This window comes from Lissotriton helveticus, chromosome 6 (genome assembly GCF_964261635.1).
Source record: "Lissotriton helveticus chromosome 6, aLisHel1.1, whole genome shotgun sequence".
In the NCBI taxonomy this organism is placed as follows: Eukaryota; Metazoa; Chordata; class Amphibia; order Caudata; family Salamandridae; genus Lissotriton; species Lissotriton helveticus.
Window position 1 is genome coordinate 31,527,063 of NC_136067.1, and position 17,981 is coordinate 31,545,043.

At 60.9% G+C, this 17,981-nt stretch overlaps 1 protein-coding gene across 1 annotated transcript in view; it reads left to right on the forward strand.

Moving 5' to 3' along the window:
* Positions 1-2,922: 2,922 nt before the first annotated feature.
* The window catches only part of SLC35B2 (solute carrier family 35 member B2), a 178,717-nt gene continuing 163,658 nt past the window's right edge, over positions 2,923-17,981 (forward strand). Inside the window, exon 1 of the mRNA XM_078647302.1 lies at positions 2,923-3,161. Coding sequence (XP_078503428.1) covers positions 3,130-3,161 — 32 coding nt within the window. The 5' untranslated portion in view covers positions 2,923-3,129. The remainder of the gene's footprint in view (positions 3,162-17,981) is intronic.

The following is a 17,981-nucleotide window of genomic DNA, read 5'->3' on the forward strand; positions in this document are numbered from 1 at the left end:
ACACACACACCCTCAACACTTCTCCTTCAACTCCTCACTCACCCTCACTCTCACTCAACACTTCAACACCTCAGCCTCAGCCTCACCCTCAACACCTCACTCACCCACAACACCTCATTCTCACTCACCCACACTCACCCTCATCCTCACTCACCCTCACTCACCCTCACCCTCACTCACCCTCACTCACCCTCACTCACCCTCACACAGTGCAATAGTTCTCAGACCATTTCAGTTAGAGCTTTTAGAAATGTTTATGGCTTTTTTTATTTGTAATACTTTCGCATTGGCTACAGGAAACAAAAATGCTAAACATTTACAAAAAAACCCATAAACAATTCTAAAAGCACTAACTCTAATGGTGCGAGACCTATTGCATTTCCAATGCTTGTTCCTCATTGTGTTCCTTGCACCTTTTCCTCCAGCGCACAACCCCCCCCCCCACTTCCTTGGCTATCCCTCCTTTCCGCCCAGAGCCCTTCCTAGCACAACGTGTACATAGTAGCACCGGTGTCCTCACTTCCCCGGTTTCCCTCTTTGACACTGCTAAAGATTGAACACCTTACTGAGAGTCTCCTTTTCTCCCAGCATGTGGCGCTGGAACACGGTGAGAGAGGACGACCGCGCCCCCAGAGAACCCGAGCGCCGGCATGCGAGTCCAGGACGGTCTAACACCCTAGCTGATACCTTGGATCCGGCGGCTTTGGCTAGAGAAAGACTCACCCAGAGACGTAAAAAGACCTTTATAAGAATAAAACCCTCTTTACCACGCTCCCGCCTCAGTGTCCCTCCTTCTGATTCGCAACAGTCATGCTACGTGTTGTCCTGGGGGACGGTGGCGGTCTCCAATGCACATGTGCCTGCTGGTTTCTTCTGGGTCCTCGACACCTCCCTCGGCCATACCCTAAACAAGCATTGGCAATACAATCGGTCTCGCAGTCACACAATTTTGAGCTATTGGCATTGTAAATGACACTGCCTACTATTTATGTTTTGGGTTTTAAAACATAAATACAAGGCATTGTTATTACCAATACTGATAGCTTAAAATCGTGTGAATGCGAGATGTACTGCCGTGCAAATGCTTGACAATAGTGTATGATAAAATAGAGAAATACAACTTCCACATATTGTGCCGCACTGCACCTCATATTTGTTATTTTCTCCCCAAATAATTTTATTTACCCTGCTGCATAACTTGTTCTTCCATTGCTGCATTATTTCAGTGACCTTGCATATAAAGACAAAGCGATACAGGCATCTCAATAGATAAAAGTTCAATTTATGTGCTGACTAAATCACATCCACATCACACCCATGCTATTCACCCTCCGTTGGCTTCCCATCGAGGCAAGATCTATCTACAAGACTGCCTGTATCACCCACAAAGCCTTGCATGCCTCCTCTTCTTGCTACCTGTTGAATAAACTGAAACTCTCTGGAGGCTCTAGACCATCACGTAATGCGGAAAATGTTCTGCTTGAACATCCCACTTCCAAGAAAGAAAGATCGATGGCCCAATCCTTTTCAGGCAACGCGGTGAGAATCTGGAACTCACTTCCGCCTCAGCTCCGGACCACCACCACCACCTCCTCCTCCCAGGCCTTCAAAACTGACCTCAAAGTTCTCCTCCTTCAAAGACACTTCCAAATGTAAATGACTCCCTCTCTATTATCTGAAGAGCCTCCATTGTAGAGAATACAGCATTTGTATGAACCCCCTGAGCTATTTTATTAGGAATGAACATTGTGGTGGGCGCTACAGTGCCATCATTCTGCATGGACAGACATGCCTTCCCTGTGTGTTCTGCCAGTTATTGCAGTATTATCCTATTACCTGTGTTTGGTACTCGTTTGTAACTTGCACATATCACTTTTCTCTTGTAACACAGTTTGCTACCTCTTACATTTTGTTTGCTTTAGACACCTACTCAAGTGCCACCATTGCCTACGTAATGTTTGCCGTTTATTGCAGTATTATCTTTGTACCTGTGTTTGATAAACGTCACTTTTCTCTTGTAACACTGTTTGCTACCTCTCAAATTTTGTTTGCTTTAGACACTTGCACACGTGCCACCATTGCCTCCATAACGTTTGTTCTTGTGTTTGAGTGTCCTCCATTTATTGCAGTATTAAACCTCTTCTTGTACTTTGTTCGCTTTTGTAACCTGCACATGTGTCTCTTTTTCCTCCTGTAATGCACTGTTTGCTACCGCTTGTATTTTGTTTGCTCACGATTGTCACTTTTGCCTCAGGTAATGTAACCTTTGCTTTTGTAATTTGCTCACTTGTAATTTTCTGCGCATGTATCATTACTGTTCCTATTATGAAGCGCTCTGACGCCGTCGGGTAAAGTCCGCGCTATATAAAAACGTAGAAATAAATAAGTTAAATAAATAAAGTACTCTAAAATTGACAAATAGAAACGTCACTAACACCAAACCACAGTCAGAACTGGAACTGTAAAAGCCAGGTAGAGCCGGCATGCATTACTGTTCACAGTGAATATAAGAAGAGTTTGAAGTGAGCTCTGCAGCTGCCCTGATGAACCCCTGGCTGAGGAGTGAACAGAGGCAGAGAGGCCACGCTCAGAATGGGCAGAGAGGGCTGCAGCACGTGCACACAAGAGGGGACGGTTCTGCCCTAACCCTGGCGGGTGAAGATGTCCCGGGGGTCTCTGAGCAGACCTCCCCCCCCCTCCACCGCAGCCGGCCTCCCCGAAGCAATAACCGAAGAGCCGACGTGGAGCCTGAAGCGGGCCCAGCTCTAGAGAGGCTGAGCAGTCACTTCCGGAGCAGAGGAACGCCGCTTCCGGGGTGGGGCGGAAATAGGGCTGCGTCGGACGCGTGCGGAGGCGGTACTTCCAGGGCGTGTGGTTCCTCTCGTCCAATGGGTGTCCCGGTGGGCGGTGCCCCCGCAGGCCCCGCCCCTCGCTGTCACTCGGCGGCGCCCCCTCCGGGCCCTTCTTCCAGTGGAGCCGCCGGAGCCGGAGCCGAGGCCGGGCCTGAGGGAGGAGGAGAGCCCGGGGGAGCGAGCCAGAGCCCAGGGATGCTGGAGGGAGCCATGCGAGCACCCGGGGGCGGCGCTGAGGCCGGGGCCGCACTCATGGACTGCTGAGACCGGGGACACCATGGGGCCCGGAGGAGGCGGCGGAGGAGGAGGGTATGTACCGGCCTCGCAGCGCTGACACCAGCACAGCCCTGCAGGGGCCCCCAGAGCTGGACTGGAGGGACCCCCCCCCCACACACACACCCTGCACAGCTGCAACACTGGACTGGAGGTGCCCATGTGTGCACTGATGGGTCCAGTACAGCCCTGCTGATGCATCTCAATCCAGACCTGCTGAGACCCCCAGACACCGATCCCCCCCCCCACACAACACCCCCCCCCACAGACACCTCTGCCTGTCACTGAGACCCACAGACACCTCTGCCTGTCACTGAGACCCCCAGACACCTGTCACTGAGACCCCCAGACACCTCTGCCTGTCCCTGAGACCCCCAGACACCTCTGCCCGTCACTGAGACCCCCACACACACCTCTGCCTGTCACTGAGACCCCCAGACACCTCTGCCCGTCACTGAGACCCCCAGACACCTCTGCCTGTCACTGAGACCCCCAGACACCTCTGCCTGTCACTGAGACCCCCCCACACCTCTGCCTGTCACTGAGACCCCCACACACCTCTGCCCGTCACTGAGACCCCCACACACCTCTGCCCGTCACTGAGACCCCCACACACCTCTGCCCGTCACTGAGACCCCCAGACACCTCTGCCCGTCGCTGAGACCCCCAGACACCTCTGCCCGTCACTGAGACCCCCAGACACCTCTGCCTGTCACTGAGACCTTCACACACCTCTGCCCGTCACTGAGACCCCCACACACACCTCTGCCTGTCACTGAGACCCCCACACACCTCTGCCCGTCGCTGAGACCCCCAGACACCTCTGCCCGTCACTGAGACCCCCAGACACCTCTGCCTGTCACTGAGACCTTCACACACCTCTGCCCATCACTGGGACCCCCACACACACCTCTGCCTGTCACTGAGACCCCCACACACCTCTGCCCGTCGCTGAGACCCCCAGACACCTCTGCCTGTCACTGAGACCCCCAGACACCTGTCACTGAGACCCCCAGACACCTCTGCCTGTCACTGAGACCCCCAGACACCTGTCACTGAGACCCCCAGACACCTCTGCCTGTCACTGAGACCTTCACACACCTCTGCCCGTCACTGAGACCCCCACACACACCTCTGCCTGTCACTGAGACCCCCACACACCTCTGCCCGTCGCTGAGACCCCCAGACACCTCTGCCCGTCACTGAGACCCCCAGACACCTCTGCCTGTCACTGAGACCTTCACACACCTCTGCCCGTCACTGGGACCCCCACACACACCTCTGCCTGTCACTGAGACCCCCACACACCTCTGCCCGTCGCTGAGACCCCCAGACACCTCTGCCTGTCACTGAGACCCCCAGACACCTGTCACTGAGACCCCCAGACACCTCTGCCTGTCACTGAGACCCCCAGACACCTGTCACTGAGACCCCCAGACACCTCTGCCTGTCACTGAGACCTTCACACACCTCTGCCCGTCACTGAGACCCCCACACACACCTCTGCCTGTCACTGAGACCCCCACACACCTCTGCCCGTCGCTGAGACCCCCAGACACCTCTGCCCGTCACTGAGACCCCCAGACACCTCTGCCTGTCACTGAGACCTTCACACACCTCTGCCCGTCACTGAGACCCCCACACACACCTCTGCCTGTCACTGAGACCCCCACACACCTCTGCCCGTCGCTGAGACCCCCAGACACCTCTGCCCGTCACTGAGACCCCCAGACACCTCTGCCCGTCACTGGGACCCCCAGACACCTCTGCCCGTCACTGGGACCCCCAGACACCTCTGCCCGTCACTGGGACCCCCAGACACCTCTGCCCGTCACTGAGACCCCCACACACCTCTGCCCGTCACTGAGACCCCCAGACCCCTCTGCCCGTCACTGAGACCCCCAGACCCCTCTGCCCGTCACTGAGACCCCCAGACCCCTCTGCCCGTCACTGAGACCCCCAGACCCCTCTGCCCGTCACTGAGACCCCCAGACCCCTCTGCCCGTCACTGAGACCCCCAGTCACCTGTCACTGAGACCCCCAGACACCTCTTCCTGTCACTGAGACCCCCAGACACCTGTCACTGAGACCCCCACACACCTCTGCCCGTCACTGAGACCCCCACACACCTCTGCCCGTCACTGAGACCCCCAGACACCTGTCACTGAGACCCCCAGACACCTCTGCCTGTCACTGAGACCCCCAGTCACCTGTCACTGAGACCCTCAGACACCTCTGCCTGTCACTGAGACCCCCAGACACCTGTCACTGAGACCCCCAGACACCTCTGCCCGTCACTGAGACCCCCACACACCTCTGCCCGTCACTGAGACCCCCACACACCTCTGCCCGTCACTGAGACCCCCAGACACCTGTCACTGAGACCCCCAGACACCTCTGCCTGTCACTGAGACCCCCAGTCACCTGTCACTGAGACCCTCAGACACCTCTGCCTGTCACTGAGACCCCCAGACACCTGTCACTGAGACCCCCAGACACCTCTGCCCGTCACTGAGACCCCCACACACCTCTGCCTGTCACTGAGACCCCCGCACACCTCTGCCCGTCACTGAGACCCCCAGACACCTCTGCCTGTCACTGAGACCCCCAGACACCTCTGCCTGTCACTGAGACCCCCAGACACCTCTGCCTGTCACTGAGACCTTCACACACCTCTGCCTGTCACTGAGACCTTCACACACCTCTGCCCGTCACTGAGACCCCCACACACACCTCTGCCTATCACTGAGACCCCCAGACACCTCTGCCCGTCGCTGAGACCCCCAGACACCTCTGCCTGTCACGGAGACCCTCACACACCTCTGCCTGTCACTGAGACCCTCACACACCTCTGCCTGTCACTGAGACCCCCACACACCTCTGCCTGTCACTGAGACCCCCACACACCTCTGCCTGTCACTGAGACCCTCACACACCTCTGCCTGTCACTGAGACCCCCAGACACCTCTGCCCGTCACTGAGACCCCCAGACACCTCTGCCCGTCACTGAGACCCCCACACACCTCTGCCCGTCACTGAGACCCCCACACACCTCTGCCCGTCACTGAGACCCCCACACACCTCTGCCCGTCACTGAGACCCCCAGACACCTCTGCCTGTCACTGAGACCCTCACACACCTCTGCCTGTCACTGAGACCCCCAAACACCTCTGCCTGTCACTGAGACCCCCAGACACCTCTGCCCGTCACTGAGACCCCCAGACACCTCTGCCCGTCACTGAGACCCCCAGACACCTCTGCCCGTCACTGAGACCCCCAGACACCTCTGCCCGTCACTGAGACCCCCAGACACCTCTGCCCGTCACTGAGACCCCCAGACACCTCTGCCCGTCACTGAGACCCCCAGACACCTCTGCCCGTCACTGAGACCCCCAGACACCTCTGCCCGTCACTGAGACCCCCAGACACCTCTGCCCGTCACTGAGACCCCCAGACACCTCTGCCCGTCACTGAGACCCCCAGACACCTCTGCCCGTCACTGAGACCCCCAGACACCTCTGCCCGTCACTGAGACCCCCAGACACCTCTGCCCGTCACTGAGACCCCCAGACACCTCTGCCCGTCACTGAGACCCCCAGACACCTCTGCCCGTCACTGAGACCCCCAGACACCTCTGCCCGTCACTGAGACCCCCAGACACCTCTGCCCGTCACTGAGACCCCCAGACACCTCTGCCCGTCACTGAGACCCCCAGACACCTCTGCCCATCACTGAGACCCCCAGTCACCTGTCACTGAGACCCCCAGACACCTCTGCCTGTCACTGAGACCCCCAGACACCTGTCACTGAGACCCCCACACACCTCTGCCCGTCACTGAGACCCCCACACACCTCTGCCCGTCACTGAGACCCCCAGACACCTGTCACTGAGACCCCCAGACACCTGTCACTGAGACCCCCAGACACCTCTGCCTGTCACTGAGACCCCCAGTCACCTGTCACTGAGACCCTCAGACACCTCTGCCTGTCACTGAGACCCCCAGACACCTGTCACTGAGACCCCCAGACACCTCTGCCCGTCACTGAGACCCCCAGACACCTCTGCCCGTCACTGAGACCCCCAGACACCTGTCACTGAGACCCCCAGACACCTCTGCCTGTCACTGAGACCCCTCACACACCTCTGCCCGTCACTGAGACCCCCAGACACCTCTGCCCGTCACTGAGACCCCCAGACACCTGTCACTGAGACCCCCAGACACCTCTGCCTGTCACTGAGACCCCTCACACACCTCTGCCTGTCACTGAGACCCCCAGACACCTCTGCCTGTCACTGAGACCCCCAGACACCTCTGCCTGTCACTGAGACCCCAGACACCTCTGCCTGTCACTGAGACCCCCAGACACCTCTGCCCGTCACTGAGACCCCCAGACACCTCTGCCCGTCACTGAGACCCCCAGACCCCTCTGCCCGTCACTGAGACCCCCAGACCCCTCTGCCCGTCACTGAGACCCCCAGACCCCTCTGCCCGTCACTGAGACCCCCAGACCCCTCTGCCCGTCACTGAGACCCCCAGACCCCTCTGCCCGTCACTGAGACCCCCAGACCCCTCTGCCCGTCACTGAGACCCCCAGACCCCTCTGCCCGTCACTGAGACCCCCAGTCACCTGTCACTGAGACCCCCAGACACCTCTTCCTGTCACTGAGACCCCCAGACACCTGTCACTGAGACCCCCACACACCTCTGCCCGTCACTGAGACCCCCACACACCTCTGCCCGTCACTGAGACCCCCAGACACCTGTCACTGAGACCCCCAGACACCTCTGCCTGTCACTGAGACCCCCAGTCACCTGTCACTGAGACCCTCAGACACCTCTGCCTGTCACTGAGACCCCCAGACACCTGTCACTGAGACCCCCAGACACCTCTGCCCGTCACTGAGACCCCCACACACCTCTGCCCGTCACTGAGACCCCCACACACCTCTGCCCGTCACTGAGACCCCCAGACACCTGTCACTGAGACCCCCAGACACCTCTGCCTGTCACTGAGACCCCCAGTCACCTGTCACTGAGACCCTCAGACACCTCTGCCTGTCACTGAGACCCCCAGACACCTGTCACTGAGACCCCCAGACACCTCTGCCCGTCACTGAGACCCCCACACACCTCTGCCTGTCACTGAGACCCCCGCACACCTCTGCCCGTCACTGAGACCCCCAGACACCTCTGCCTGTCACTGAGACCCCCAGACACCTCTGCCTGTCACTGAGACCCCCAGACACCTCTGCCTGTCACTGAGACCTTCACACACCTCTGCCTGTCACTGAGACCTTCACACACCTCTGCCCGTCACTGAGACCCCCACACACACCTCTGCCTATCACTGAGACCCCCAGACACCTCTGCCCGTCGCTGAGACCCCCAGACACCTCTGCCTGTCACGGAGACCCTCACACACCTCTGCCTGTCACTGAGACCCTCACACACCTCTGCCTGTCACTGAGACCCCCACACACCTCTGCCTGTCACTGAGACCCCCACACACCTCTGCCTGTCACTGAGACCCTCACACACCTCTGCCTGTCACTGAGACCCCCAGACACCTCTGCCCGTCACTGAGACCCCCAGACACCTCTGCCCGTCACTGAGACCCCCACACACCTCTGCCCGTCACTGAGACCCCCACACACCTCTGCCCGTCACTGAGACCCCCACACACCTCTGCCCGTCACTGAGACCCCCACACACCTCTGCCCGTCACTGAGACCCCCAGACACCTCTGCCTGTCACTGAGACCCTCACACACCTCTGCCTGTCACTGAGACCCCCAAACACCTCTGCCTGTCACTGAGACCCCCAGACACCTCTGCCCGTCACTGAGACCCCCAGACACCTCTGCCCGTCACTGAGACCCCCACACACCTCTGCCCGTCACTGAGACCCCCAGACACCTCTGCCCGTCACTGAGACCCCCAGACACCTCTGCCCGTCACTGAGACCCCCAGACACCTCTGCCCGTCACTGAGACCCCCAGACACCTCTGCCCGTCACTGAGACCCCCAGACACCTCTGCCCGTCACTGAGACCCCCAGACACCTCTGCCCGTCACTGAGACCCCCAGACACCTCTGCCCGTCACTGAGACCCCCAGACACCTCTGCCCGTCACTGAGACCCCCAGACACCTCTGCCCGTCACTGAGACCCCCAGACACCTCTGCCCGTCACTGAGACCCCCAGACACCTCTGCCCGTCACTGAGACCCCCAGACACCTCTGCCCGTCACTGAGACCCCCAGACACCTCTGCCCGTCACTGAGACCCCCAGACACCTCTGCCCGTCACTGAGACCCCCAGACACCTCTGCCCGTCACTGAGACCCCCAGACACCTCTGCCCATCACTGAGACCCCCAGTCACCTGTCACTGAGACCCCCAGACACCTCTGCCTGTCACTGAGACCCCCAGACACCTGTCACTGAGACCCCCACACACCTCTGCCCGTCACTGAGACCCCCACACACCTCTGCCCGTCACTGAGACCCCCAGACACCTGTCACTGAGACCCCCAGACACCTGTCACTGAGACCCCCAGACACCTCTGCCTGTCACTGAGACCCCCAGTCACCTGTCACTGAGACCCTCAGACACCTCTGCCTGTCACTGAGACCCCCAGACACCTGTCACTGAGACCCCCAGACACCTCTGCCCGTCACTGAGACCCCCAGACACCTCTGCCCGTCACTGAGACCCCCAGACACCTGTCACTGAGACCCCCAGACACCTCTGCCTGTCACTGAGACCCCTCACACACCTCTGCCCGTCACTGAGACCCCCAGACACCTCTGCCCGTCACTGAGACCCCCAGACACCTGTCACTGAGACCCCCAGACACCTCTGCCTGTCACTGAGACCCCTCACACACCTCTGCCTGTCACTGAGACCCCCAGACACCTCTGCCTGTCACTGAGACCCCCAGACACCTCTGCCTGTCACTGAGACCCCAGACACCTCTGCCTGTCACTGAGACCCCCAGACACCTCTGCCCGTCACTGAGACCCCCACACACCTCTGCCCGTCACTGAGACCCCCAGACACCTCTGCCCGTCACTGAGACCCCCAGACACCTCTTCCCGTCACTGAGACCCCCAGACACCTCTGCCCGTCACTGAGACCCACAGACACCTCTGCCTGTCACTGAGACCTCCAGAAACCTCTGCCCGTCACTGAGACCCCCAGACACCTCTGCCCGTCACTGAGACCCCCAGACACCTCTGCCCGTCACTGAGACCCCCAGACACCTCTGCCCGTCACTGAGACCCCCATACACCTCTGCCCGTCACTGAGACCCCCAGACACCTCTGCCCGTCACTGAGACCCCCAGACACCTCTGCCCGTCACTGAGACCCCCAGACACCTCTGCCTGTCACTGAGACCCCCACACACCTCTGCCTGTCACTGAGACCCCCACACACCTCTGCCTGTCACTGAGACCCCCACACACCTCTGCCCGTCACTGAGACCCCCACACACCTCTGCCCGTCACTGAGACCCCCAGACACCTCTGCCTGTCACTGAGACCCCCAGACACCTGTCACTGAGACCCCCAGACACCTCTGCCCGTCACTGAGACCCCCAGACACCTCTGCCCGTCACTGAGACCCCCACACACCTCTGCCTGTCACTGAGACCCCCAGAGACCTCTGCCTGTCACTGAGACCCCCAGTCACCTGTCACTGAGACCCCCAGTCACCTGTCACTGAGACCCCCAGACACCTCTGCCTGTCACTGAGACCCCCAGACACCTGTCACTGAGACCCCCACACACCTCTGCCCGTCACTGAGACCCCCACACACTTCTGCCCGTCACTGAGACCCCCAGACACCTGTCACTGAGACCCCCAGACACCTCTGCCTGTCACTGAGACCCCCAGTCACCTGTCACTGAGACCCCCAGACACCTCTGCCTGTCACTGAGACCCCCAGACACCTGTCACTGAGACCCCCAGACACCTCTGCCCGTCACTGAGACCCCCACACACCTCTGCCCGTCACTGAGACCCCCAGACACCTGTCACTGAGACCCCCAGACACCTCTGCCTGTCACTGAGACCCCTCACACACCTCTGCCCGTCACTGAGACCCCCAGACACCTCTGCCTGTCACTGAGACCCCCAGACACCTGTCACTGAGACCCCCAGACACCTCTGCCTGTCACTGAGACCCCCAGACACCTGTCACTGAGACCTCCAGACACCTGTCACTGAGACCCCCAGACACCTCTGCCCGTCACTGAGACCCCCAGACACCTCTGCCCGTCACTGAGACCCCCAGACACCTCTGCCCGTCACTGAGACCCCCAGACACCTCTGCCCGTCGCTGAGACCCCCACACACCTCTGCCCGTCGCTGAGACCCCCACACACCTCTGCCCGTCGCTGAGACCCCCACACACCTCTGCCCGTCGCTGAGACCCCCAGACCCCTCTGCCCGTCACTGAGACCCCCAGACCCCTCTGCCCGTCACTGAGACCCCCAGACCCCTCTCCCTGTCACTGAGACCCCCAGACACCTCTCCCTGTCACTGAGACCCCCAGACACCTGTCACTGAGACCCCCAGACACCTCTGCCTGTCCCTGAGACCCCCAGACACCTGTCACTGAGACCCCCAGACACCTCTGCCTGTCACTGAGACCCCCAGACACCTCTGCCCGTCACTGAGACCCCCAGACACCTCTGCCCGTCACTGAGACCCCCACACACCTCTGCCCGTCACTGAGACCCCCAGACACCTGTCACTGAGACCCCCAGACACCTCTGCCTGTCACTGAGACCCCCAGTCACCTGTCACTGAGACCCCCAGACACCTCTGCCCGTCACTGAGACCCCCAGACACCTCTGCCCGTCACTGAGACCCCCAGACACCTCTGCCCGTCACTGAGACCCCCAGACACCTCTGCCCGTCACTGAGACCCCCAGACACCTCTGCCCGTCACTGAGACCCCCAGACACCTCTGCCCGTCACTGAGACCCCCAGACACCTCTGCCCGTCACTGAGACCCCCAGACACCTCTGCCCGTCACTGAGACCCCCAGACACCTCTGCCCGTCACTGAGACCCCCAGACACCTCTGCCCGTCACTGAGACCCCCAGACACCTCTGCCCGTCACTGAGACCCCCAGACACCTCTGCCCGTCACTGAGACCCCCAGACACCTGTCACTGAGACCCCCAGACACCTCTGCCTGTCACTGAGACCCCCAGTCACCTGTCACTGAGACCCCCAGACACCTCTGCCTGTCCCTGAGACCCCAGACACCTGTCACTGAGACCCCCACACACCTCTGCCCGTCACTGAGACCCCCACACACCTCTGCCCGTCACTGAGACCCCCAGACACCTGTCACTGAGACCCCCAGACACCTCTGCCTGTCACTGAGACCCCCAGTCACCTGTCACTGAGACCCCCAGACACCTCTGCCCGTCACTGAGACCCCCACACACCTCTGCCCGTCACTGAGACCCCCAGACACCTGTCACTGAGACCCCCAGACACCTCTGCCTGTCACTGAGACCCCCAGCCACCTGTCACTGAGACCCCCAGACACCTCTGCCTGTCACTGAGACCCCCAGACACCTGTCACTGAGACCCCCACACACCTCTGCCCGTCACTGAGACCCCCACACACCTCTGCCCGTCACTGAGACCCCCAGACACCTGTCACTGAGACCCCCAGACACCTCTGCCTGTCACTGAGACCCCCAGACACCTCTGCCTGTCACTGAGACCCCCAGACACCTCTGCCTGTCACTGAGACCCCCAGACACCTGTCACTGAGACCCCCAGACACCTCTGCCCGTCACTGAGACCCCCACACACCTCTGCCCGTCACTGAGACCCCCAGACACCTGTCACTGAGACCCCCAGACACCTCTGCCTGTCACTGAGACCCCCAGTCACCTGTCACTGAGACCCCCAGACACCTCTGCCTGTCACTGAGACCCCCAGACACCTGTCACTGAGACCCCCAGACACCTGTCACTGAGACCCCCAGACACCTGTCACTGAGACCCCCAGACACCTGTCACTGAGACCCCCAGACACCTGTCACTGAGACCCCCAGACACCTGTCACTGAGACCCCCAGACACCTGTCACTGAGACCCCCAGACACCTGTCACTGAGACCCCCAGACACCTGTCACTGAGACCCCCAGACACCTGTCACTGAGACCCCCAGACACCTGTCACTGAGACCCCCAGACACCTCTGCCCGTCACTGAGACCCCCAGACACCTCTGCCCGTCACTGAGACCCCCACACCCCTCTGCCCGTCACTGAGACCCCCACACCCCTCTGCCCGTCACTGAGACCCCCACACCCCTCTGCCCGTCACTGAGACCCCCACACACCTCTGCCCGTCGCTGAGACCCCCACACACCTCTGCCTGTCACTGAGACCCCCAGACCCCCCTGCCCGTCACTGAGACCCCCAGACCCCCCTGCCCGTCACTGAGACCCCCACACACCTCTCCCTGTCACTGAGACCCCCACACACCTCTCCCTGTCACTGAGACCCCCAGACACCTCTCCCTGTCACTGAGACCCCCAGACACCTCTCCCTGTCACTGAGACCCCCAGACACCTCTGCCTGTCACTGAGACCCCCAGACACCTCTGCCTGTCACTGAGACCCCCAGACACCTCTGCCTGTCACTGAGACCCCCAGACACCTCTGCCTGTCACTGAGACCCCCAGACACCTCTGCCTGTCACTGAGACCCCCAGACACCTCTGCCTGTCACTGAGACCCCCAGACACCTCTGCCTGTCACTGAGACCCCCAGACACCTCTGCCTGTCACTGAGACCCCCAGACACCTCTGCCTGTCACTGAGACCCCCAGACACCTCTGCCTGTCACTGAGACCCCCAGACACCTCTGCCTGTCACTGAGACCCCCAGACACCTCTGCCTGTCACTGAGACCCCCAGACACCTCTGCCTGTCACTGAGACCCCCAGACACCTCTGCCTGTCACTGAGACCCCCAGACACCTCTGCCTGTCACTGAGACCCCCAGACACCTCTGCCTGTCACTGAGACCCCCAGACACCTCTGCCTGTCACTGAGACCCCCAGACACCTCTGCCTGTCACTGAGACCCCCAGACACCTCTGCCTGTCACTGAGACCCCCAGACACCTCTGCCTGTCACTGAGACCCCCAGACACCTCTGCCTGTCACTGAGACCCCCAGACACCTCTGCCTGTCACTGAGACCCTCACACACCTCTGCCCGTCACTGAGACCCTCACACTCCTCTGCCCGTCACTGAGACCCTCACACTCCTCTGCCTGTCACTGAGACCCCCACACACCTCTGCCCGTCACTGAGACCCCCACACACCTCTGCCTGTCACTGAGACCCCCACACACCTCTGCCTGTCACTGAGACCCCCACACACCTCTGCCTGTCCCTGAGACCCCCACACACCTCTGCCTGTCCCTGAGACCCCCACACACCTCTGCCTGTCCCTGAGACCCCCACACACCTCTGCCTGTCCCTGAGACCCCCACACACCTCTGCCTGTCCCTGAGACCCCCAGACACCTCTGCCTGTCACTGAGACCCCCAGACACCTCTGCCTGTCACTGAGACCCCAGACACCTCTGCCTGTCACTGAGACCCCAGACACCTCTGCCTGTCACTGAGACCCCAGACACCTCTGCCTGTCACTGAGACCCCAGACACCTCTGCCTGTCACTGAGACCCCAGACACCTCTGCCTGTCACTGAGACCCCAGACACCTCTGCCTGTCACTGAGACCCCAGACACCTCTGCCTGTCACTGAGACCCCAGACACCTCTGCCTGTCACTGAGACCCCAGACACCTCTGCCTGTCACTGAGACCCCAGACACCTCTGCCTGTCACTGAGACCCCAGACACCTCTGCCTGTCACTGAGACCCCAGACACCTCTGCCTGTCACTGAGACCCCAGACACCTCTGCCTGTCACTGAGACCCCAGACACCTCTGCCTGTCACTGAGACCCCAGACACCTCTGCCTGTCACTGAGACCCCAGACACCTCTGCCTGTCACTGAGACCCCAGACACCTCTGCCTGTCACTGAGACCCCAGACACCTCTGCCTGTCACTGAGACCCCAGACACCTCTGCCTGTCACTGAGACCCCAGACACCTCTGCCTGTCACTGAGACCCCAGACACCTCTGCCTGTCACTGAGACCCCAGACACCTCTGCCTGTCACTGAGACCCCAGACACCTCTGCCTGTCACTGAGACCCCAGACACCTCTGCCTGTCACTGAGACCCCAGACACCTCTGCCTGTCACTGAGACCCCAGACACCTCTGCCTGTCACTGAGACCCCAGACACCTCTGCCTGTCACTGAGACCCCAGACACCTCTGCCTGTCACTGAGACCCCAGACACCTCTGCCCGTCACTGAGACCCCAGACACCTCTGCCCGTCACTGAGACCCCCAGACACCTGTCACTGAGACCCCCAGACACCTCTGCCTGTCACTGAGACCCCTCACACACCTCTGCCCGTCACTGAGACCCCCAGACACCTCTGCCTGTCACTGAGACCCCTCACACACCTCTGCCCGTCACTGAGACCCCCAGACACCTCTGCCTGTCACTGAGACCCCAGACACCTGTCACTGAGACCCCCAGACACCTCTGCCTGTCACTGAGACCCCCAGACACCTGTCACTGAGACCCCCACACACCTCTGCCCGTCGCTGAGACCCCCACACACCTCTGCCCGTCGCTGAGACCCCCACACCCCTCTGCCCGTCGCTGAGACCCCCACACCCCTCTGCCCGTCGCTGAGGCCCCCACACACCTCTGCCCGTCACTGAGACCCCCAGACCCCTCTGCCCGTCACTGAGACCCCCACACACCTCTGCCTGTCACTGAGACCCCCAGACACCTCTGCCTGTCACTGAGACCCCCAGACACCTCTGCCTGTCACTGAGACCCCCAGACACCTCTGCCTGTCACTGAGACCCCCAGACACCTCTGCCTGTCACTGAGACCCCCAGACACCTCTGCCTGTCACTGAGACCCCCAGACACCTCTGCCTGTCACTGAGACCCCCAGACACCTCTGCCTGTCACTGAGACCCCCAGACACCTCTGCCTGTCACTGAGACCCCCAGACACCTCTGCCTGTCACTGAGACCCCCAGACACCTCTGCCTGTCACTGAGACCCCCAGACACCTCTGCCCGTCACTGAGACCCCCAGACACCTCTGCCCGTCACTGAGACCCCCAGACACCTCTGCCTGTCACTGAGACCCCCAGACACCTCTGCCTGTCACTGAGACCCCCAGACACCTCTGCCTGTCACTGAGACCCCCAGACACCTCTGCCTGTCACTGAGACCCCCGACACCTTTGCCCGTCACTGAGACCCCCAGACACCTCTGCCCGTCACTGAGACCCCCAGACACCTCTGCCCGTCACTGAGACCCCCAGACACCTCTGCCCGTCACTGAGACCCCCAGACACCTCTGCCCGTCACTGAGACCCACAGACACCTCTGCCTGTCACTGAGACCTCCAGAAACCTCTGCCTGTCACTGAGACCCCCAGACACCTCTGCCCGTCACTGAGACCCCCATACACCTCTGCCCGTCACTGAGACCCCCAGACACCTCTGCCTGTCACTGAGACCCCCAGACACCTCTGCCTGTCACTGAGACCCCCAGACACATCTGCCTGTCACTGAGACCCCCAGACACATCTGCCTGTCACTGAGACCCCCAGACACATCTGCCTGTCACTGAGACCCCCAGACACATCTGCCTGTCACTGAGACCCCCAGACACATCTGCCTGTCACTGAGACCCCCAGACACATCTGCCTGTCACTGAGACCCCCACACACCTCTGCCTGTCACTGAGACCCCCACACACCTCTGCCCGTCACTGAGACCCCCACACACCTCTGCCCGTCACTGAGACCCCCAGACACCTCTGCCTGTCACTGAGACCCCCAGACACCTGTCACTGAGACCCCCAGACACCTCTGCCCGTCACTGAGACCCCCAGACACCTCTGCCCGTCACTGAGACCCCCAGACACCTCTGCCCGTCACTGAGACCCCCACACACCTCTGCCCGTCACTGAGACCCCCAGAGACCTCTGCCTGTCACTGAGACCCCCAGACACCTGTCACTGAGACCCCCACACACCTCTGCCCGTCACTGAGACCCCCACACACTTCTGCCCGTCACTGAGACCCCCAGACACCTGTCACTGAGACCCCCAGACACCTCTGCCTGTCACTGAGACCCCCAGTCACCTGTCACTGAGACCCCCAGACACCTCTGCCTGTCACTGAGACCCCCAGACACCTGTCACTGAGACCCCCAGACACCTCTGCCCGTCACTGAGACCCCCACACACCTCTGCCCGTCACTGAGACCCCCAGACACCTGTCACTGAGACCCCCAGACACCTCTGCCTGTCACTGAGACCCCTCACACACCTCTGCCCGTCACTGAGACCCCCAGACACCTCTGCCTGTCACTGAGACCCCCAGACACCTGTCACTGAGACCCCCAGACACCTCTGCCTGTCACTGAGACCCCCAGACACCTGTCACTGAGACCCCCAGACACCTGTCACTGAGACCCCCAGACACCTCTGCCCGTCACTGAGACCCCCAGACACCTCTGCCCGTCACTGAGACCCCCAGACACCTCTGCCCGTCACTGAGACCCCCAGACACCTCTGCCCGTCACTGAGACCCCCAGACACCTCTGCCCGTCACTGAGACCCCCAGACACCTCTGCCCGTCGCTGAGACCCCCACACACCTCTGCCCGTCGCTGAGACCCCCACACACCTCTGCCCGTCACTGAGACCCCCAGACCCCTCTCC